We start from the raw sequence: 23,691 nt of genomic DNA on the forward strand, positions 1-23,691 counted from the left end.
CACATGTCCTTCTTACTTCTTAATAGTGCATTCACCTATCTCTACAGCGCACCATTTTTTCGACCCTCTGTAAACTTTCCATGTCCTTGTACTTTGTCTTCTCTAATACTTTTTTTGACCTCTTTAATTTCCCACCTCGGTTTATTATTTATCTCTTTATACTTTCCTCTAGCTCATTTTGTGTATACATTCTGCCATTTCCTTTTATTATCTGTCTTCCTAATCAGCTTGTCCACAATTCATGGTTTCCATCTCATTTCCCTATTGACTGTTCTTTAAGTTTTATTTGTGGCTTTCAATATCTCTTCCATTTTTCTTCTACTGTACCCATCTTCCTCTTAAAAATTTTCCTCCTGCCTCCCCTGCCCTTCCTTTCTTTTTCTTCTGATTTTAATGTTTATGCATCCCACTTTCTCATTCTGTTTCCCTGGTGTATCCTCTTGAATCCCAGATTACATGTCATTAGTTCTCTCTTATAATCGTCTTAGTATGCATCCGCTCCCTGGAAACTGAGGGACAAGTATGCCATTCTGAAATCTGTGCCCCGACGTAATACGTGTTTAGTCTTAACTGATATCTCTCTGAATCGCTGGGCGTCCACCATGCTTCCATGCATCTGCCGAGGTGTTTCAACTAAGTGTTCATTGTGGTTAAACTGTTTCCTTCTGAACCGTATTGCTTCCTCCATTTATTCCATTTTCCTAAACGTGTGGTACCTGCCCCACTGCAATCTCTCCATTCGCTCACTGCCACATACAAATCATCCATGAATCATTCCTACCACGGACACCTGAAATTATTTCCTCTAATTGATCATATAGCCTATCTATTCCTTCCTCTCTATAATTGCTTGTTGGCTTGAGTGATGACCGAGTGCGTTGATTCAGCTCGTGCATGCCTTTGTTGCTGCTGCTGTCGGTTCAGCTTTGCAAGAATTTGGGTGGTGATGGTTGGACTGAAACTTTCCACTTATCTCACGGAGATGATATTGATTTGGTTGGCTACCATTTATAGCACTAATTATTCCTGCTGGTTGCTAACCATTTTGTTCTTCTTGTAAGCTCCTCAGTGAAAATGAATAACTCAACTTCAGTATTTGGAGTATGCTGGCAATTTGGAACTGCACAATTTTGGCATTTCAGCTGTATTTTAAAGACTAAGTAGCCAATTAAAAATATCACTGATGCAATTCTTACGGAGGTGACCTCAAATTGAGCACAAAGGTGACCAGTGCCCCATCATTGCGAAAGCCAGTATCGGTGGAGATGATGAATGGCCGTGCCAATTATCATTTAATTGTGCCATCCATTTAACTCACGTCTTGCCGTTGCCTAGTCATTCCTTGCGTGTGCTCAGAAATCATCCCTCCATTGAAACTCCACAGAGTTGTATTTTGAGTGCGCCTTGCATGTCTTTATTTGTGCAATATTTTTCCAGATAAGATCAAGTCTACCATACAGCAGAATGGCTTGTTCCATGGGATAATGAATATTTTGCTGCTCAGCATGTCTGCACACCTCACTAAGGAGCTTGGAATGGCCCCGGGTGGAGAATTCAGGCGAGCATTCTCGGAGGTGCGTTACTTTGTGGTTTTGCGTGGTAGTTTCCTTGAAGAGGGCCCGGCCTGGACACCTGCCAACATTCATGCTCTGAAAGACACAGTCAGCATAGACATAAATACCCTGCGAACCACCAAAAATGTGTGTGGCAGGGGATGCAAGCACCAGGTGGGAAGGGTGAATGACAAGGGAAGAAATAGGAGAGGAAGGGAAAGAGGAAAAATATTTATTGCATATCTATTAAATAACGTGCAAACTTGTATACATGCTGGAGGAAGACTCTGTTCAAAACAAGGGTTGATTCGCTTAAAAAATAGTGACTTATTATGCGAGTAAGGGAATAAAAATGAACCAAAACCATAAATGCGAGAGGCCTCGACCAAACCTAGACAGGTCATGCAGAGCTGAAAAATAAGAGGGGGAAACTCCACCATCGCATGGACATGCATGTGATGGTCCCCTTCCCCTCAGACACAACTAGGGAATGGGACACACTGCCTCAGGCAGCGGAGGCCCCCACAGAGAGAGACGAGAGGTTTGAGTGTTGACTTCTCATAACAGACAGTCAGTCAAATAGTGCTGGAATGCGCTCATTTGCCAGCTTGATGAAATTTCACCGTGACATATTCCAGCCAATGGCACGAGAGGCAGAACAGGCCAGGATCCTGGCGTAACATCAGCCGAAGCATTCTCCATTTCCATCCCTTGAGTGCAATACCCTAATTACTATGTTTATTGGTTTTTTTAATTTTGCTATCCCCTGCTAACCCTCCCCCTATTTCCATTCAAGTCAAAAATCCCCCTTCCCACCACAAATTTCTCTCCCCTTCCTCCCCGGAAAAAATTCACATTAGACGGCACTTGCATGCTATTTGTACCTGAAGATGATGTAATGCATGAAAACTAGTCGTGTAATAAATCGATAATCTGGTGGAAAAGTGTTATCAATTGGCCATCATTAGGAATGAGAAACATGGGGAACGGAAAAAAATACTTGAAGTGGTGAGACAATGGGCTGAGAATAACTCAGACTCAAAGCAAACAAAGCTGCTTGATGGAAGTCTAGCTAATTAAATGCATTATTGAACCTCAAATTCCTGGCACTTCAAGTGGTTGGCTCCTGGTTCAATGATATGAGGTTATGCTTGACACCAGTCAGTGCACCAACCCCAGGTCAAATCATATGGTCATATTTTGGAATCTGCTTAACTCATTTAAATTAAATGACATAATTTGTCACAGTTTGCCAAGCATAATTTTATTTGCATGGTCAGAGGTTATTCAGTGCATCAATTGGATATGGTAAGCAAAACTTCTTAACGGAATCAATGAATACCTAAAAATGAGATATTGTCAACAGGCAAAGAACGTTCCAGGATGTGTGGTCCACCTTGGGGATCGGCCCATCAAGTTGACGCTGCAGAGGGCTCTGGCTTCCCTCTCCTGGTGGCAGACGTTGAAGCTCACCTGGCACATCATGTCCAAGGAGTCCATCAGGTCAGTGGAGAATTGTTTTGACTCGGGGCTCTCCTATTCTGCTGTATCCCAGTCATTTTCCATGTATACCTACGCCAATTGTGGCGTCCAAACCAAGGGTTAATTTTTTTAAGAAAATAATCTGTGGAAAACTCATTGTTTCAATTAAACCCATGCATGTACAGGGTGGGTTCTGAAAGTAATGCAATCGAATTTCCCTTGCCGCTCCTATGGGTCAGAGTTAGATCGCCCCCACCTACCATAAAGCCACTTGGAGTAGATGGGGGAGACGCTAAGCTTTGCTACAATACCCATCTCAATGCTCTTCAAGTTGTGGAAGCACCTGGGCATCAGTTATTGTAAACCCTTGCGTGCCAACCACGTCATGAAAAATATGGAATCGACGATCAAGCAACATTACACGATTACTAAGTTTTTTGCTCAACTGAAAAAATCTCTTGAGGAGACTAACGAAATGATTCGTGAGGCTTACGTGGACTCCGCTCTGCCCTACTCACAAGTTAAAGGAGGTGGTTAAAAGGCCTTTAAGGAGGGCCAGGAAGAGATTCACGACGAACAACACTCTGGGCGGCCGTCAACCAGCAAAACCGACAACAATGTGGCTCGTGTTCGACAATTGTTGGACTCTGACGTCGATTCAGTATCAAGATGGTTGCCAATGAACTGAACTTGTCATCAACCGTTGTGTATCGCATTGTTACTGAAGATTTAGTGATGAGGAGAGTGTGCGCCAAGCTCGTGCCCAAGGTGTTTGCCACAGCGCGCTACGAGTCAACGATTTTGTGTCTAAACACCAGGTGCCGTTGCTGCCCGTCCATGAAAAAGATCCGATCAGCCGTGACGAAGACCTTGCGAGAGGCCCCCGAAGATGCCATCTAGGGCACATGCCGGTCATGGCAGAGTCACTGGAGAAAATGTGTAGAGGCCCAAGGAGAGTACTTTGAAAAATTGAAAGTGTTTAGAGGCCCAAGGAGAGTACTTTGAAGAATTGAAAGTGTTTGTGCAAATCTGATCAATAAATTACTTCAAAAAATAATTGCATTACTCTCGGAACGCACCTTTTATGTACAATTTATTGTTAATATGCAAAATTATATTGTTTATTATATTATTTATTTAATATTACTGTTAAATGGGATGCGGAAGCCCTGTGCAATGTGGGTGCTGCATTTGCTGAATGCCGATGGAAAGCAAATGGGAATGTGATTTCTACAGCAATGTTCGGACCCACTCAAGTGGGAACCGACTGATTTTGTGCGGTGTTGGGCACCATGTGATGATGCATAGGTCACTGCTCGCTAGAAACAAAACCGTAGTCGAAGCAGTGGGTGGAAGCTGGTGGTTCAGCACCAAAGAAATTATAGTCAATCGCATCTGCCGGAAAGGTCATGGCGAATGTGTTTTGGTATGCCGAAGGGATCCTCTTAATTGGATTCCTTGAAAAAGGCAGAACAATTGCAGGTGAATATTACTCCAATCTTCACTTGAGTGATGTTTTCGTTAATCTTCGTGACGCATCTGGCTCTCTGGTCCTTTCGTCATCTTCAACTGGCTCTCCACCCTCCTCAAAAGGGTTCTACAGCCAAAAAACAGTGGCATGAGGCAGAGCAGATCCACCATGAGCCAATTTCAACATTTCAAATGTTTCCATCACACTTTTTCCAGCTTAAAAGGAAATTTACACCACGTTTGATATTTTCGTTCTTGGTGAAATTACGATCCTTTGATGCTACCACATGACCTGCGGCTGAATCGCTGCATGTCATCCGATTGACTTGAATTTTTGTTTGAGGGGAGAAGAAGGTTTTTAGTAACTAGTTGCCAAAATTTCATGAAGATGGCACTAGTAGTGCGGATTTTGTAACCACAGTCTTGAAACTTATGGGACGCACTGTGTACGTTGATTGGCAGATTGGAGAGCACTGTTCATACACTTTCCAAGTTTTCAATTTGACATTTTGGCCAGGTTTCAGGCTTCAGCTGGTGGTTCAGACTATGAGATTCAATGGCACGGGCATCAAATGACATTGCCTGTGGTCACTGTGTAGTCCATGGCACGGTTCTTCCTGGTCGTTTTCTAAATGTATGGTGTGGTACACCCAATCGCCCAAAGTCCAAATATAGCAGGTTCATTCAAAATTGTGAAAGGAGAAGACGGCATGGGAAAATTACGCTTCAGTTAATTTTTAGGTTATTATTGATTATGTTAACAAATTGTGCATTTAACTATTTGCATATGTCATATATCCCATGGGAAGTGGTAAAACGTTGGTTGTTTCTCAAATCCTGTCCATAAAATGTCAATAAATTGATTTCCCCATTTCATCCCAAACCTTTAAATGTCTTTTGCCCACTCATCCCGGCATATTTTACTATTTTCTGAAGGCTAGCATGCTAGTACTCTTTGGAGATGTATTCCTTGCCTGAAATTGAAGACCATTTTCTAAACTAATGTTGGGCCAGATTATTAATTATCATGTGAAATGGTTTCTTCCTGTAGTTGTACCCTTTCTTAAGCACTAATTTTATGAATTGGGAATGAGGGTTTTTTTTAGGAATCATTATTGAAATTAGTTATCGGAATTCCTGGGTTGGGATAGGAATCAGTTTAAGTTCGGAATCCACTCATTGTTCATTGTAGAGTCATTTGGAGTCATGGGTTTTCATGTAATGAAATTTATATAATTGTAATTTGAATAATGATAGAACTTGTTGGTTGATAAAAATAAAAATCTGACTTATTCAAATTTTTGTGATGCTAAAATACTGTAATGTAATAGTTGTTCATTAACTTCATTGTTGTGTTCGAGTATTTAGACATTAACAGTAAATGCGTCACGATAGCCAACCACATGGTCAGAGGTTAGACCAGTGGACTCGAGGGTAGCGCGGGATATTGGGAGAGGCTCAAGGCAAGGTGAGGCATCTCCGAGTGCAGTTGGATGTTGGATCAGCAAACCCGAGGGGCAAGGGGAAGACGGGGAAGGAAAACTGACGCCTGCTCTGGGATCGTGTCGCCTTAAAAGGTATCCGGAAGGGTCAAAGGTGGCTGATGACACATGAAGAGAGGGGCAGTTTGGTAGTGGACATTGTCTTGTTTGCTCGGGTGTACTCCTCCTAGGGAGAGATGATTGTTGTAGTAGGTTTCCTAGAAACCGGCATTAAAAATACATTTTTGTTTAAATGCTATATCTTAGTATTCTTAAACACTTTGCAAACTTATTCTCCTTTATGGTGGCTCACTGGTGATTGGGAAATGTGTGGGAGGTTTCACTGCCTGAATGGCATTGCTAGTTTGTCGTTAAGAATTGCACGGGTGCAGTTCGCAAAGGGTCCTATCTGCATGAGTAGTGGGCTCCTACGTTAGACTTGTCTAACTCCATTGTGACTTTTTCCTCCCTGGGTGATCATGGGTGGCGTCACTGTGTGCGTTGCTGTGTGATGACTGCCGTTGCCAATGCCACTGGTGTTTGGGCTGTGGAGCAAAGAGGAAGTAGAGCGGTGCAAGCAGCGAGATCTGCTCGAGGAGATGCTGGCCGAGCTCACGGGGGAGTTTCCTGCTTTCAGTCGAGTCTTTGTTGCCGAGAGAGATCTCTACTTGGCCAACTCGCTGCACATGGCCGCTCTGCCTATTCACAGCCCATCATCGCCCAAAGGTGAGTCCTCCTTGGTCCGTTGATCGGTGTCCTTTGTCCTGTTGACACTGCCATCAAGACTCCCCTTGGTGGTCTGTTCGACGCAGAAGCATAAATAGTACGAGGTCTAGCCAATAAATACGCAAACTGAGGCCATAAAAACTTTATATTGCAAAATTTAGTCTGCATCGATTTTGTTGCTATGCACTTATTCCGTCATCTTTTCCGCTGTTTAAAGCACCCTTGGAAGTCCTCCTCGGCAGTTAGGCTTATCAGCTTTCTCGTCGTTTCTTGCTTTATTGTGTCCACTATCTTCCCAGTTAAGTCCCCTCATCACATTTTTGCATTTTTGGAATAGGAAATAAATCACAGGGGTCGAGGTCTGGCGAACAAGGAGGAGGATGATCAAGGATCAAGGCGATTGAATTTTTGACCAAAAACTGGCGAACAATCAATTCTGAATGTGCAGGTGCATTGCCATGGTGAAGGTGTCAAGCATCTATCATGTTCGGTTAAAATAGTGTGCACTGTCGATTTTCCTAAATTCAGTTCATCAGACATCATTCGGACAGTTTTGTGGACAATCGGTAAGGACAAGGGACCACACACGATCAATGTTGTCCTCAACACAGGGGGTAGGAGGAGTCGTCCCGGCTTGCATCATCATCCGTGCCATCCTGTCGCCCATCTTTAAAACGCCTAATCCACTTTAAAACGGACGTTTTCCTCCGAGCATTATCACCGTAAACAGCTGCAGTCAACATTTCAGTCATTTCTTGATGACTTTAATTTAATGACTTTTACCACGCTTCACAAAAAAACTTGATGCTGATTTGTTGTTCCGTGATTGCTTCAATTACCATTTTCGACAAACAGTAAAAACAAGCGCAATGGAAACTGACATAACTGGCACCATACGCACGGCTTGACGATCAGCCGAGCGCTGACGGCTCATTGGGTCTCAGGCAACCAGCGCCTGGCTGGTGGGTGGGGGGGCTATAGTCTGTTTCATGGCCACCAGGTTGCACCAGTTCACATATTTATTGGCCAGAACTGACTCGTATGTGCCTTAAAAGGTGAATGGTACGAGGCTGAATGCTGACCATGGCCCGTGGTCAAGAGGGAGAGCAGTGGATGGCATTGAAAGGTGTTCGGGTCGAGGCTTTCCAACCCTCTCGCAAAGTTCATTAATATTCTGTTCATAGTTTCAAAAATGTCCCCAAAGAAAAGCCACGGAGGGAAAGCCATGAGGGAATTTAAATAACCATCGAAATGAAGAGTAAAAATCTTTAAGAAGTGAGAATGAGGTGTGAGAGTGGCTGTTCTAGTGTGCATGTGAATGTGGTCGGCAATTTGCACTCTCCTCAAGGACAAGGACAAAAACCAGGGGATGAATGCTTCCAAGGGAGTGACGGAATATCAAAGCCCCGGTGACGTAATCTCAACGATGTTGGAAGGTTGCTTCTCATGTGTATAAATGGAAAGCATTGCAAGGTGACACTATTAACGAGAGCATCATTTGTGGGAAGGCGACAGTGGTGTTTGCATATTTTGTTTAGAAGATGCCGGGAAAGGCCAAAGAAAGTGTTCAAGGAAAGTCGCGGGTGATTCAAGAAGTTTAAGAGAAGAGAAGTCATCCACGGCATTGTACGGCATGGTGAAGCAGCAAGCTCCAACTCAAACTCCTCCCCTGACTTCCATGTGGGAAAAATCCACGACTTCAAGAAGTTACCTGCCACAACAGGTTTTTAATTGTGAAGAGACAGGTCTCTTCTGGAAGAAGAAGCTAAACCGAACCTACGCAAAAGCAGAGGAGGATGTATTGCCTCAGCCACAAGCCAATGAAAGGCTGTCTCATGGTGCTATTTTGTTTCAATGCAAGCCGCGATTTGAATATTAAACCCCCTTCTTGCTTACCATTCAGAAACTTCACGAGCCTTCCAGAAGTGTGAGGCCCAGAAGAGCAGGCTAAATGTGATGGGGAGGTAGTGGGAAACTCCTGCATCATTGCATTGGGGAGCATCACCTTAATAAGGCAGTGGCTATGCACCCTACAAATTTTTTTAATGATAATGTTGTGTCATGTTTTTCCAAAATTTTGAAGTGCCAGCATGAGGAAATGTCTCCAAATAGGCTTCTTGTGAAAAATAGTTAGGCATGTAACATAAATGATGAATTAATTATTTTGTATCTTTTTTTGTTTTTACAAATAGAATTCACATTCCAGATTGATTCATTCCCCGTAATAAAAAAGATGAAGATGATAAACGATCCCTAATGATGCATGTGTAATTTCCTTTGAATAAACTTTGTAAACAATTCATTGTTTTTGGCATGAAATGCATCATATTTCGCATTAATCAATGTGAAACAAATTCTTTCATTTTACATGTTTTGCTTTATGAGAAAGATTCTGGATGGCCAGATTGTGCAAGGTTTCCCTGTATTTATAAACCTAGTGTGAGATGTTTTGAATGTGTCGGTAGGATGTGATGTGATTTGTTTCTTTGGTTTTTAAATCCTTTTTCTGGGGTAATGATATAGAAATGAAATCCACTACTACTCCACCATAGATGCATGCTAATGACTCTGACTCTAATTTCAGCTTGAAAACATGATTCAAACCGAATTTGATTATTGAAATTACAGTTGGGAGAAAATCCCGATAGATTTCTTCCTGGAATGATATTTTATTAATTGCACATTATTTTACAGTGACTACCTACGGTTTAAAAAATAATTAATATCATATACGAGATTTTCTCACACTTGACTTACTTCAGTGTATAATATTTTATGAACATTTATTTTTTAAAAAGTCTTTTAGAAATGCCATGTGCAAATGAAACCTTTTTCCAGTGAGTAACATTTTGGTGTGATGATGTAAATGGCTTGTCCATCAATCATTATACTCGTCAAGGAATAGTAATTAATGCATGTGGATGAATCTGATGTCGTCACTTGGAGAGACCAGGAAAAGATTGATTTTTCCATCTATCAAAATGGCGGGTGGCATCCTTGAAGTCGTCGTTGGAGAAGCTACCATTCCCTTTCATGTTCAGCCCTGTTGGCGAGTGAAAAAAGGTGTTACTGATTTACATGCCCAAAAGTTATCTTTCCTGTGCTTCTTTCATTTTAAATGAGAAACAAGCGTATGCCACCAACTTAAAAAGTGAATTGTTTGAAAGATGGAGTGGCTGTTGTCAAAATGTCTCCTTTACCACACCATGCCCCTTCTTCACACAGGATACATTCCTGCCAAGGTGGTTGGAGTGGTTGGCATAGGGCATGTGCCGGGGATAGTCCAGCACTGGGGCAAGGTGGACGTGAATGCCATTCCAGCCATCATGAAGTGAGTGTTGAGAGGCCCATGATCTCCCATTCCCTATTGCCCTGTGTCCGTGCGCGCGTACCTAATGTAGATCACTTGTGCCTCGCAAAGTCCCACCATGTGCTTTAATTCTTTGTTTTTCTTGCAATACAAATGTATAATCATGGGGAAGGGTCCCTTTAAGAAGGGCCGGCACAACCACAATAGCTCAATTAATTGCAGTGCCCAGTGATTTGAACATGATAGTATTCCTATTATTTCTCATAGTCCATTTAATTTTTCAAATGATACGTTTGTTCATTCGGTTTGCTCCTGTGCTGTGCTGATAAATGGCCAAAAAGGATTGCCAATTGGTTTGGTTAAAGTCATTGATTGATTTGGAAGTAACTACATAAATATAACAATTCATCAGCTCATAGTAGCAATCCATGAATGCATTATTTTTTTCTGTTCTTCTGATCTTTGGCAACTTGTTTTGACTGTGATCATATATTCTCGGCAATTAAGAGGAACTCCAGTTGATTCCATTGTCAAAAACCATGAATGCCACAATTAAGTTATTTAATCCAACGTCATTCGCTTGATGTTGACCGAGTTCATGAATGAAGTGAAGAGTGCATGAGCGTGTTGGGTGAGAGCGAATCACAATTTTTGTTTGCGATGCATGTAAACGGGGAATTACTCTGTTCTCTCCCGCAGGATCCCGCCGCCTTCACTCACAAGCCGAATGCTCAAAATCACCATGAAGGCTTCCTTGCTGGGCCTCCTTGTTTGGGGCTGCGTGCGCATCCTCCCCATCCCCCCATTCTCGAGGGACATTGCTCGTGGTGCAGAGAACTCACTGCGCACCATCAAGGCCACTGTGCAAGGCCTGTTCCAGGTAACTACCTCCTCCTGCTGGTGCACCATTTGTCATGAAATGACTGTCGAAATAAATGAAGCCCTCGCTGCCCCAGATGATATGGGGTCTGCTGGTGTTCTACAAAGTGAATGGAATCAGTGACCAAAAGAATAGTTTGTGAATTGGCGTTGGGGCTTTCCTAAAACTGAGAATACCTAATGGGAGATTGAAGGTTTCACCAGAGTAACGATAGCACCCCTCTGATAAATTCCTGATTGGGTATCATTGCAAGCTACAGGGGATCATGCATAGGGATCAAATCATCTTGCTGGTCAATGGGAATACAATGAAGCCAAGAGTAAAACAACATAGTTGACTTTTGGGTGATCAGGGGAGACGATTTTGAGGAGCAGGATTTAAGAATTGTGGGTGAGCCATCTTAGGGATACATCTCAATCTTCACGGATGCTCTCCGTATTGCTGCCATCTTTGCCTCCCTCCTTTCCCTCATCTAAATCTCTCCACCCTAAGTAAGATCTGGTGCTTTCTTGGCATACTGTGCGCATTTTGAGATTCTCCATTCTGGCCCACGACGTCTCAATATTCTACTCGTCTTCGGGGCAAGAGTGGCATGTCTCCCTTTTTGGTCCCCTCATATGCTTTCATCTCTGGTTCATGGGACACGGTATTGATTGGTAAGGTCAGATGGAACATGAAATCCATCTTCGTTATTCTTTAGTTGAGTTTACTGTTGGGACATAAAAACCAAAATGACATTTAGAGAATAATGGAAAAAATGAAAGAAAAGGGGGAAAATGGAAAGACCAACTCTAAGCAATTGATTACTGTATATTACTCAATCAAATAAGTGAATATTCATCTAAAGGGAAAAGTGATTCTTGCCGAAGACCCAAGTAAAAATGAGGACAACACCTTATGTGAAGTGGAAACAGTAAATTTACCAATACTATGCAGTTCAGAAGGAGAAGAATATTGAGATCTTGCATCTACGTACACTTTTTGCGAGCATGTAATATTACCACTGGTTAGCTCTTCATATCTAACATCCCCTGTAATAACTTTCTTGGCCATTCAGTTTCAGTGCAGAGGTTTAAGTCTGGTGAAATTTGCAGTTTTTCGGGTCAAGTTTGGGTTTAAGTAATCGGAAAGTGCTTAATATAGTGTGAAAGGTGGAATAATGGGAGGAATGCATGCATTGCATGTGTGTAATCTTGCCAGTGAGTAAGTCAGAGGAAAAAATTTATAACGAAATAATGCACAATTAATCAAGTATGATCTTCCAAAATAACTTCAATTGAAAATAATTGAAACCTTATGTTTTGGTGTATACCTGTATTTCATTGCGTGAATCCTCTTTCTAAGGTTTGAATCTCAGGTTCTTGGTATCTTGGGGGGGGATGCTCTTTGAGTAAATGCTTCCCTAGTACCTGCATTATTGATTCTTAATTAATGTAACTGTAATTTTGCAGCAAGTGTATGTATTTCTGTTTGCATGAATTTTGACTTTAAAATAATTGCCCCATGAAAACATCTCTGAATATATTTCACTCTTCAGCGCACACGCGCCCTCTCAGCATCGGCTGAAACTTCTTATTTTCATAGCAATGGGTCTCTGAGGGTCCCTCATCTGTGTCTAAATTATATCCGTGCAATAAATAATAGCAAACTGAAACATTTAAAATGCCATCATGGGTGTAAGAGTTACTGTGCCGCCACTCTGTCTGAACCTCATGCGACAACTACATTCTCCGAAGTTCCTGCCCTGTCATGCCTGTCCCGGCCCTCAACAAGTAGTCTCTCCCATGTGAAAATTGCTATGGAATCTGGAGCGCTAATTAGGATTCAAAGGGTGAAATAATTTCAGTCTTACCTTTGCTGGGAGATCCTACCCTCAAAATCTTCATGATCATCACTCATTTGCTATTCATAAGAAAAGTCCCTAACTATTGTCAGTATTTTGTTATAATTCAGTAATTTTGATTTTGTGAGGCCTTTTCAAGCATCATTTTTAAATAAATTGATCCCTCAGTCTACATAAAAATGTTTGAAGTCTCCTATAACAGTGCCATCAGTTTCCACTCATCCCAGGCATTTGGATGTTTTGTACAGAGCTCGTCTTTGTCAGTAGGCATTTAGCAAGAGACCGTTGCTGTTTTCACTTTCTCATATCATAAATATTATGAGTATTGGCTCATTACATTTATCCCATATAATGAGTGTCAAGGTGTAGTAGTGCATTTTCAAATTCATCCAACTGAGATTTAAAAGACTCATAGTTTTGTCAGGAAGATTATATTTGAATTGTGGTTTCAATCAAATCCTGAAAAATGTATGCTATTATTTCGTCTATTCATCATAATTTTTGACTAATTTGATGGGATACTTGGTCCAGGGAATGTGAGTGCTTGCCTCCTTCCTCTCCACAAATGTACAAAGGCATTTCCAAAAATGGGAGTCGCGCATTCAGCTGAAGTGATGTGATCATGTGTGTTGAACTGCGTAGGTCACCTGCTCAGACTCACTCTCTCCTTGTTCTTGTTTCAGTGAGGCATGTTGGTCGGCTGTGGCGTGCATTGGTTCAGTGCATCTCGACTCTCCTCGTCAGAACTCTGCCCCTTGTCTTGATCCTGGTTTGTGGTTTTTCTTTGGTGTATGGGGTTGTATACAGATTTTTCTGGGAAATATTTTTAACTTGCAAGGAGCTGGACCAAGAAGATTGGCTGGGTGGTGCTGGAGGAGCATTTGCTGCCTCGGGAGAAGCACCAGCCGACAAGTTGTGTCCTCGAGGAATGCCCGCTCCTCAGGCAGACTGGTGTGGCTGCACCCGGTGCTCTCCCGCTGGGAGTAGAGGAATGCCAATTCAGCATACCTTGCACGTTTTCATACCCAGTATTCATATTGTTTTTAGTTTCCATTTAATCAAAAGTAAGCATTGTTTTGAATGTAATAAACAAGAATATTTAATTAAGCAGGAGAAGAATATTGGCACATTTACTTGTTTGAAGAGGTCACAGTTTGAAAGTTGGTCAAATTGGAAAGTCTCTCGGAATAAAAAGAATGTTTTGGAAATCACCCTCGGAAAATGTTTTAAAACCATTTATAGAGGCATGGTTGAATTCCTTTTCTGTGTACTTTATAACAGCTGGGATTGGAAGAGTGACTTGTGTCACAATTTCCCCCAACATTCTCATTCCACATGTACCACGAGGATGTTTGGGTTATCTAGAAAGATTCCACCAATCCATCATTCTTTGAATGCCTGCAAAATGGATTGGTTCTTCCCAAGGTCGTTGAATTTAGAGTCGAAAGGACTAAGTCGTGTCAGTTTGGTCAATCGCAAAGGAAAAAGAAGTTTTTTCGACCTCGGTGATTGTTTTGATCCTGAGGGAGGTTTGCCGTTTGGTGGATTGGAGTTGGATTGCATTCTGAGGGATGGACGCTTTCCTGTGGAATTCAGTGCATGGGTGGGATTGGTGGGGGGAATAGGGAACGGGGGAGGAGGGGAGGAAGCTGGCCGGGCGACAACGGCAGGAGAGGGTGTGGCCGAGGGAGGCCCCTCGGGCGCGGAAGAGTGCGGGAAGTCCATCGAGCCAGAGCAGGAGGAGCCCCACCATTTCCCCCTCGACACGTACGAGCACCCAATTGAGAGGATTTTCTACGTGCCCACCAATGTGTGTGGCCCGGGTGGCCATGCGGAAGATTTTGACTCATCGTACTCGGGTTGCGATTGCTCACTTGGGAGTTTGACGTGCGCCGGTGCTGGCCTGAAGTGTGCGTGCATCGCCCGAAGCCTCGGGCCCAACTACACTTCGCACGGCCTCCTTAGGGCTGAGAAGCGCGACGGCCACCACCCGGTGTTGGAATGTGGGGACCTGTGTGGGTGTGGCGTGAACTGTGGCAATCGAAGGGTACAGTTTGGCCCTCTGGCCGAGCTGCAGGTGTTCGACACGAGGGCAGGGAAGGAGGGGGGGGGGAAGGGATTGGGGCTGAGGACGCTGGCGTCTGTGCGTCAGGGCTCGTTTGTTTGCGAGTATGCTGGGGAAGTGATTGGCCGGGAGGAGGCGCAGAGGAGGTGGAAGGCGGATTGGGCCGAGGGGAAGGCCAATTACATCCTCGCGCTGGTGGAGTGGTCGAAAGGATCCGGAAATGCAGGCGATGCGGACGTGGGACCGCACTCGGGGCATTCCAAAGTTCACGAGAGGGGTGGTGTTGCGGAAGGGGTTGGAGATGGGACTCCTGTGGGTGCCAAATGCCTGGTGTCAACTTACATTGACCCGACGAGAATAGGGAACATCGGACGGTATGCCAACCACTCTTGTGATCCCAACACCGTGGCCATTGGTGTGAGGATTCAGAGTCCAGTGCCACACCTGTGCTTGTTTGCTGCAAAGAATCTGTGTCCGGGGGAAGAGGTTACCTTTGATTATGCTGGAATGGGCAAGAGTCAAGAGAAGCACTCAAAAGACGATTGTCGAGAAGAAAAGCTTCAAGCGTCGAGTGTCCAGAGGAAGGCGTCCGACCTTTGTCCTGCTGGTGCTTTGAAGGAGGAATGTGATTGCTCGAATGAGATGCAGGCTTTGCAGTCTGGTGTTTTCAAAGGTGTTGGGGAGGTTTTCGGTGGGTGCACTGTGTCCATCAAGTGTCCATCAGAGAGTGGGGATGCGAAGGAGAGTGGGTCAGCCTCGGGGGATGGCCAGGGTGATGATGATGTGTGCCCTCTTGTGTCTCGGCACCCCACAATCGCCAGTCCTGAGGGCACACCTGGGGATCGTGGCGTGGTGTGGGTGGTGCCGGAGTGTGCCGAGGAGACTGGGGCGGCACGAATCCCCTGCTTGTGTGGTGCACAGAACTGCCGCAAGTTCCTCCCATTCACCGGTTGCTGGATCTGATTTATCATTGAATGAGTGTGTGTGCCTTTGCTGTCTGACGTTCTTTGCCTCGTCTGTATTCAGTGGGGCAGTCTTGAGAGTATTTCAGGGGAACAGTTGCAAAAGACGTGTCATTTGGGCCATGCTTGAGAGAACCTGCAGTTTTTCAGAATTCATGACAGAATGACTTGATCCCTTTTGGTGACGGCAAATGATGCAATGTTCTTGTAAGTTTTGTGGTTGCCACTAATGAATTGTGGATATGCCATTGAATCAAAGGAAATGTCTTGCCAAAATGTTGGCCAAAAATTGCATAAGATTTGAGCGCAACACAAATGCCACCTGGTGTCCACTCACACTTTCAAGCAGGGATATTATGTACACCCTTTTATGTCGTTGGGTGAAAGATGTGGCGAATGGTGTTTTGTACCCTCTGTTTATTTTCCTGTTAAATCCCTCTTAAGAATGGGGTTTTTAAGTCTGCGCTATGCTTACCATCCAGCTGGAATACTGGTGAATGAGATAAAACTTCGTTTAAGAATAAAAAAAAATTCCTGGCAAGAGACTATGGTAGTAAGATATTCCACAGGATTGACCCAATATTCTATTGCCTAATTATCTTATTGTGAAACCAGTGATCAGAGTTTGGTGAATCCCTTCCTAATTTGAGAAATCCTGCCATTGTCCCTCCCGCCCCCTCATTGGTGGTTCCTCAGTGACGCTTATCCAATTGCTGCTGTGCTCTTTGTTCAGGCCAGGCTCTCTCTCATTTGTTTTATGTTCTTGTTGACACAACCATGATTAAAAAAACATGGATCAATCCCATGAAGTGGAATTTATATTTTATTATTACTTGTAATATGGTTCATTCGTGATAAAAAGGAATGCCTGAGCTGCCTTGAATCATTGGAACATTTTATTTGTTTAAATGGACTTATGCTTTTTAACCGAAGACAGTGCGTCTCCTCTCCAAGGTCCATAAGACGTGGTTTTGTTTGGGAAAACTTAAATGCCTGCTTACTTCATAGATTTTTCTCATGTTTGTATTGGCATTCTTCACTCCCGTCATGTGACTCCTAGAATTGAATACTGTAAAGTGCTAATTGCCCTAGGTAATTTAGGGGAAGGCAGCAGTGGTTGATTAAAAGTTGTGGATAATAATATATCTTGTGTTTTGTGCTCTAATAGACTCATTTGCGGTGGCATATTAGATAAAAGTCTTCCATGTATTTTTTATTTCATTAATCCAATTGGTTTCTTTCACTCCTCCAAGAAATTTCATCAAGGCTGAAATTAATGCTAGTTTATTGTATAATTGCTGTTTTCATTCCATATAATCATTCAATCATCAGTTGCAAATTTTATGCCAAATTATTTCTAGAAGTAATTTTTTCAATTATCCATGATTAGTTACTCACCTATGGCACACAATTGATAGATTTATCATGTGGGAAAACTGCTCCTCTGATGATGGCTTTTCTAAGTAAGTAATGGTTCATCATGTGATAGTCCGAATGGTGTTATCTTCCATTGCCCATTTCCTACTTCGTGAAAGCCAGACAATCAGCGAGGACAATAGCAAGCAATGGGTCCCATTACCCACTTTCACTGAGGCAGGAATGGATTCAAGAAGAGAGAATACTTAATTGCTCGAACCAACAGGCAGTCCACCACCCATTGGATAACAGGACGCGAGATAGCAAATGGCCTACTTTAGTTTCACCGTACAGGTTTGCCTCTTGCCATCAAAAAAGTATTTTCACCATTTGATTTTGATTTGTGGTATCTTTGGAATAATTTGTCTACCAAAAATGTTCATCTTTTGATGTAATCGTTATGCTCTAGTGATAAGCATTATGATGCCATGTTCCTGCCTGCTGCAAGAAGATTCGTTTATCTTGATGTGAGCTCGGATGGCTCTACATACAAGCTGTAAATGTTGACATTTTAGAGACTCCAGTTTGTTGAACCGTGTAAATATGTCACATTTATAAATATTTTTACATTCATTAAAAGATTGTTAGGAATTGTATTTTGTGCAGTATGTTGTTGAGAGTAATAAAGTATGTGCCTGTTTCTTTGGAAAAGCTCTTTCTCAATAAACGTCTAAATTTATTCCTGTGGTTTTAATGGCATTGTTATCGGACGTTGCATTAGAATAAGCTCTGCAAGGACAGTCACTCCATGCATGCGTTATGGATCCTGATGATTGACGACTGGAGGGATAAGAATTGGTGAGACAATTGAAAGTGTGCATGCATGCGTTGGAATCCTGCATTTTTACATCTTACAGGCTTAGTTTTCCAACATTTTGCCATTTTCATGAAGTCCTGTCCATCATCCCAGCTGGACCTTGAAATTTATCCTTCCATTTAGTTGCCTGAATCTTAACTCTTAATAATTAATTATTAAAAACTGACCATGCAGTAAATGTCAATCTTTAGGAAGAAAAACTGGAAGTTGGTTGTTGTAGATACACTGAAACAGTTGACATGTGCTCACAGACAACAGGGTGCACTCATGGTGTGCTCTGATGGAATTCTCTCTTAATCCTGCTTTGGTGAATCTATGTCAAATTTTTTGATTTTAAAAAAGCCCAGAAAATACAGCAGTTCTATTGGCATTATAATTCAATTGTCCATGTTCACAGCCTCACTTGCCTATGCAGTGAATACGAGGCCATGGTAGGACTTTTTATGGGACTCCCCAAGTGGCGGCTGTGGAATTCATGAGCACCAAGTTGAATGAGCTGGTGAATTTCATTCCACATAGCACTGCAACCCACCCCACTGATTGCACCACCTTTGGTCGTATGAATTGTGGGGGTGTTGTTGTGCTCCTTGCAGATGGACACTTAGTCAATTCCGCCAAAGTATTTAAGGTTGGTTGAATAAAACACCCTTCCCATGGAATAGAGCATGGTGGAAGGGCTTGTGCGTTCCCTAGAGCTGTCCTGCAGGGTCTCCCATTCAGGGTTGAAGGTTAGGAGCCAGACAAAAGGTAGTCCGCTCAGCGACTGTTCCTCAGTGAGGCAGCTGCAAAGGCATCAGACCCCAGTGGGGCGCGGCCATTGAGTAACAGTGTCACATTAATAACACTATTGAGAAGGCTGCCGTGGTCATCATCCCATGAAACTGTTGGAAAGGAAAACCAACAGTAGCAGGACAGATGACGCAGAAGAAGAAGACCGAATTAGTTTGAATAGGAACTTGGAATGTTGATGACAGGAAAATTAGAGAATAAAAAGCAAGGTATGGAAAGAGAAAATATAGATATTTAAAGTCTATGCGAGTTAAGATGGAAGGATAGTGAGGATTACTGGAATGGTTGTTCATCTACATCTACATAATACCCCGCAAGGGCGTGTGGCGGGTGGGGGTGTTAGGTCACCAACCGTAAAAAGGAAAAATACCACTTGCAAAAAAACAACACGGAAAATTACACCCACAGCAGTGCACACACTCATGCAAAAATCCCTTCATCCAATACTCATGCAAACACATACTATATACCGCAAACCAACAAAAAAACTGCACCCCAGGATGCAGCACGAAAGCCATCCTACAACACGCGAGCCAGGACACAACAAGCAAGAAATTGAAACATCACTACCACATGAAAATGCACCACAAAACACTCTACCCCCAAAGAGTCTGTAAAAGGCAGGGAATGCGACCCAACGTTGCAGATAGCAGGAATTTCCCACCGCGGAGAGGGACGAGGGATTCAAAAGGGAGACTTACAAACAGACGAACGGAACACGAATGTGGTCATTCGGAAAGAATGGGTTATTATAACAAAACACGTAAGTTTAGTGGAAGAGCATGCATTTAAGTAGAACTAATTATTTTTTAGACACTGAGGGTGGCAAGTGGAATGATGGAAAGTGGTTGTTATAGAGTAATATGCAGTGGAGGGGACAAGAGCCAATAAACAGGTAGGAAAAAGTATAGATAAGATAGAGTATTATTCGTAGAAGTAAAGGTGGAACTAATGAACTTATTCATTGTTCAGGTATACGTATGCCACCAACCAATCATAGGGAGGAATGAGTCACTGGTCGATTAGAGGACATAATCACGAGTGTTCCTGGAAGGGAAAATTTGGCAAATGAAATTAAATAATTGACTTTGTAATTCCACACACAAAAATATTCACAAAGGTACCTGGAAAATGCCTGGGAGAGGAATTGTGAATCAAAAAGATCATGTGCTGGTATCCAGGAGACATTCATCCTCTATATTAGACACATAAGGTCTGCACGAGGACCAAATTGTAACTCTGATGATCACTATCTAGTGAGAGTAAATTTTGGAGAGCGACTGGCACTCATGGATAAGCTTAATATGCCAAGAGTGTTTAAATGGAATAGTAAAATTTTAAGAGATCTTGTTCAAGCTTTGAGGTACAAAGATGAAATAAGTAGAAAGTTAACAAGGAATGGGGAAGATTAGACAGAGCAATATTCTGTGGAATATCAATGGACAAGAATTAAACAATCTTTTCTATCAACTGCAAAAGACATAATAGGTAAAGTAAAAAGGAATTCATATTGGTTTGATAATGAGTGTAAACTTGCATTAGAGGAAAAAAATAAGAATAGATACAATATGTTACAAAGGGAGACTAGATTGACCAGAGAGAAGTATAGGCAGAGGAGGAAAGAAGCTGATAAATAACTCAAAAGAAAGAAAAAGAAGTACTTAAAAAATCAGATAAAGGCTGTAGAGGAGCTCAATAATGCTGAAGAAAGCAAAAAGTTCTACCAAGCAGTAAAATGACTGAAGGTTATCAACCAAAAGTGCACTCCTGTGGAAATACAAATGGTCAAGTCATTGGGGACGAAAATGAGATGATAGAAAAATGGGCTGAATATTTTAATGACCTGTATAACAAGGAATTAACTCCAGGGGTAGAAAAGCATGAACAAAGTCACAGAGAAGACCAGGAAGTGCTTATTCAAACAATAGAAGAGGTAATTGAAAGTATTGCAAAACAAAGACAGATAGATTTATTCGCCATAGAACAATACATACTTGTATGGGCTTGGAAAAGGAATGACACAGTACCAGGAGAAGATTGAATAACAGCTGAATTGTTTAAAAATGGAGGTAAAGATTTAAATAGAGCATTACATCAGCTAATTTGTAGTATTTGGAAGTTGGGAGAGTACCCAGAAGACTGGAAGATAGGATTGATTTGCCCAATATATGAAAAAGGTGACAAATATGATTGCAAAAACTATAGGGGCATTACATTACTGAATGTAGCATATAAAATTTTCTCCAGTCTTCTTCTAAAATGCATAAGCACCTATTCTGAGGACATAACTGGAAGAATATCAGTGTGGCTTTGGAGCTGGTAGAAGTACCGTTGACCAGATATTCTTGGTGAGACAAACAATGGAGAAATGCTACGAATATAATGTTGACTTGCACATACTCTTCATTGACTTCAAAAAAGCTTTCGACAGCGTGGACAGGAAAGAGATGTTACGTGTGTTGAGAGGTTTTGGTATTCCAGACAAACTGATAAGACTGGTTCAATTGACATTACATGAATCACAATGTAAATATTTTATTGGGGGTAGAGCATTTAATGTAACCTCAGGGGTAAGACAAGATAATCTCTCAGCCAAGTTATTCAACCTGGCCCTGCATAATGCAATGAGAGATTTGAATTCAAGAGGGACCATTGTGCATAAGTGTTAGCAAGCTATAAAGCAATTCGCTTATGCAGATGATATAGCTCTAATTGCACAGTATGTGAATGACCTAAAAGAAATGCTTAACATTTTAGAAAAAACTGGTAAAGAAGTGGGGCTGAAGGTTAGTGAAGAAAATACCAAATACTTGAAAATGTCATCTCCTCAGAACAAGCGGGACTTGCAAAACATAATAATTGCAAATTATGAGTTTGAGGGTGTTGAGGAGTTTACCTAACTAGGAGTCAGACTTAACAATGAAAATAAGATATCCACGGAGATCAACCAAAAGGTAATGGAAGGTAACAAGGCATATTTTGCAAATGTAACACTCCTCAAAACAAGGTTACTATCAAGGAAGACATAACGGAAGAGCTAGAAAATGCTGATTAGACCCGTGTAACTTATGGAGCTGAGACATGGACATTAACAAGTCAGGATGAAGAAACCCTTAGATAGTTTGAAAGAAAAATCATAAGGATAATCTATGGCCCAACTGGAGAAGGAGAGGGATTGAGAATTAGAATGAGCATGGAGATAAAAGAACTACTAGAAGGGAAGGACATAGTTAGATCTGCCAAGTCACTGGGGCTGGAATGGTTGGGCCTTGTAGAAAGGATGGAAAATGACAGAATTCCCAAAATGATACTTAATAGCAAGATGGAAGTGGTCAGAAGAAGAGGTAGACCAAGGAAGAGAAGGCTACGAGGTGTGGAGGATGGTTTGAAGGCAATGGGAGTTACAAGGTGGAAGGAAAAAGTAAGGTCAAGAAGGGAATGGAGGCATATCATGGAGGAAACCAAGGCCTAAACCAGGCTGTAGAGCTGCAGATGATGATGAATTCCACTCACAAAAAAAACAATTAAGGCAAGAAAAAAAAGTGTGGAATTACAAAGTCAATTATTTCATTTCCATATGTTAAGCAAACTCAATAAAGTAATGGAGACAACAAATTGGATAGTGATGGGGGATTGGAATGAAATGGTAGCTGAAGGAAGAGATTGTGGTGAGGTAGGAACTACGGTTTAGGAACAAAGAATCACTGCATGGAGAAAGCAAAAAGTTTTAATGTACTAATTCATACCATTTTTGAGGAAGGAATCTGGCCGGGAGGCTCTGTGAGATCAGTGTTGGTTCCTATCGCAAAAAAGTTAAAGGCTACATCATGTGAGGACTATAGAAGAATTAAAATAGGAGGGCAAAAACTGGAGCAGGTAGAACAGTTTACGTATCTCGGAAGTGTTTTGGACCAACACGGTCAAAGTAGTAGGGACGTAAGGAGAAGAATTGCGCTAGGCAAACAGCCTTTCACAAGGAGGAGGGAGTTGATGATGGGAACGTTGAGTAAGGATGTTAGGAAAACACTCGTAAAATCTTTGATATGGCCCCTAGTTAAGTATGGTGCGGAAATATGGTCATTGAAGCAGAATGTTAGTCGTAGGTTTAAGGCTTTTAAAATGTGGGTGTGGAGAAGGATGGAGAAGGTGAATTGGATAGCAAGTAAAACAAACAAGGTGTAATAGGTATGGTGAGAGTGTGTTGTTAAGAAAAATCAAAAAGAGGCTGGAAAGATGAATGCAGAGCATTTTGATTGCGAATGGGAACTCGAAGACAGTGATAGAGGGAGAGCATTAGGTAAAGGAGGAAGAAGGAATAGGACCAGTATGTTGGATGAAATGAAGTGAGGAAGTATGCAGAATTGAAGAAGGACTTTAATGTGGGGTGACCGCCTGGTGTATATCAGGCGGAGGAGTTCCTCAAGTGATGAAGGCGATCAAGGTGGCGGTCAAGGTCAGGAAGTGCTCTCGGCTGCAGGTCGTGGCCCACTTGGGCACCAACGACGTCACGGACTGTGGATCCGAGGAGGCCCTCTGTTCCCTTATGGAACTGAGCTCTGAGGTGAAGCGTGTTTAGCGTATCAAGGGTGTATGGCTGGGTTTAACGGTCTGCAGCATTGTTCCGAGCAGGTATCTGGTTTGGAGCTGAGTGGAAGGCATAAACCGGAGACTTTGGAGATCCTGCTCGGACATAGGAGCCTCCTTTGTCGACCTAAGGCCAACTTGGGTCCATCACTTGTCAAAAACCCGCTGGAAGTCAGTCAGTTTCAGGAATACTGTTGAGAGCCTTAGTTACAGCCACTTGAACCGCCTCGATGGAGTCGAACTGATATCCTTTGAGCTCCTTTTGAGCTAACCTTTGAGGTAGTAACATTGTTGAGAAAATATTCATCTTTCT

General features: G+C 42.4%; 1 protein-coding gene across 3 annotated transcripts in view; it reads left to right on the forward strand.

Annotated features, from left to right (window-relative positions):
- LOC139699882 (traB domain-containing protein) overlaps window positions 1-17,868 on the forward strand; it is a 33,121-nt gene extending 15,253 nt beyond the window's left edge. For 2 of the 3 annotated variants that reach the window (XM_071598308.1, XM_071598309.1), the window contains exons 4-9: window positions 1,438-1,574; window positions 2,920-3,056; window positions 6,545-6,712; window positions 9,938-10,043; window positions 10,722-10,902; window positions 13,429-17,868. In XM_071598308.1, coding sequence (XP_071454409.1) covers window positions 1,438-1,574; window positions 2,920-3,056; window positions 6,545-6,712; window positions 9,938-10,043; window positions 10,722-10,902; window positions 13,429-15,773 — 3,074 coding nt within the window. In that variant the 3' untranslated portion in view covers window positions 15,774-17,868. Of the gene's footprint in view, window positions 1-1,437; window positions 1,575-2,919; window positions 3,057-6,539; window positions 6,713-9,937; window positions 10,044-10,721; window positions 10,903-13,428 lie in introns of all 3 variants that reach the window. The other variant, XM_071598310.1, reaches the window with a different exon arrangement.
- The last annotated feature ends 5,823 nt before the right edge of the window (window positions 17,869-23,691 follow it).

This window comes from Hetaerina americana, unplaced genomic scaffold (assembly GCF_022747635.1).
Source record: "Hetaerina americana unplaced genomic scaffold, ioHetAmer1.1.p SCAF_97, whole genome shotgun sequence".
Lineage (NCBI taxonomy): Eukaryota > Metazoa > Arthropoda > Insecta > Odonata > Calopterygidae > Hetaerina > Hetaerina americana.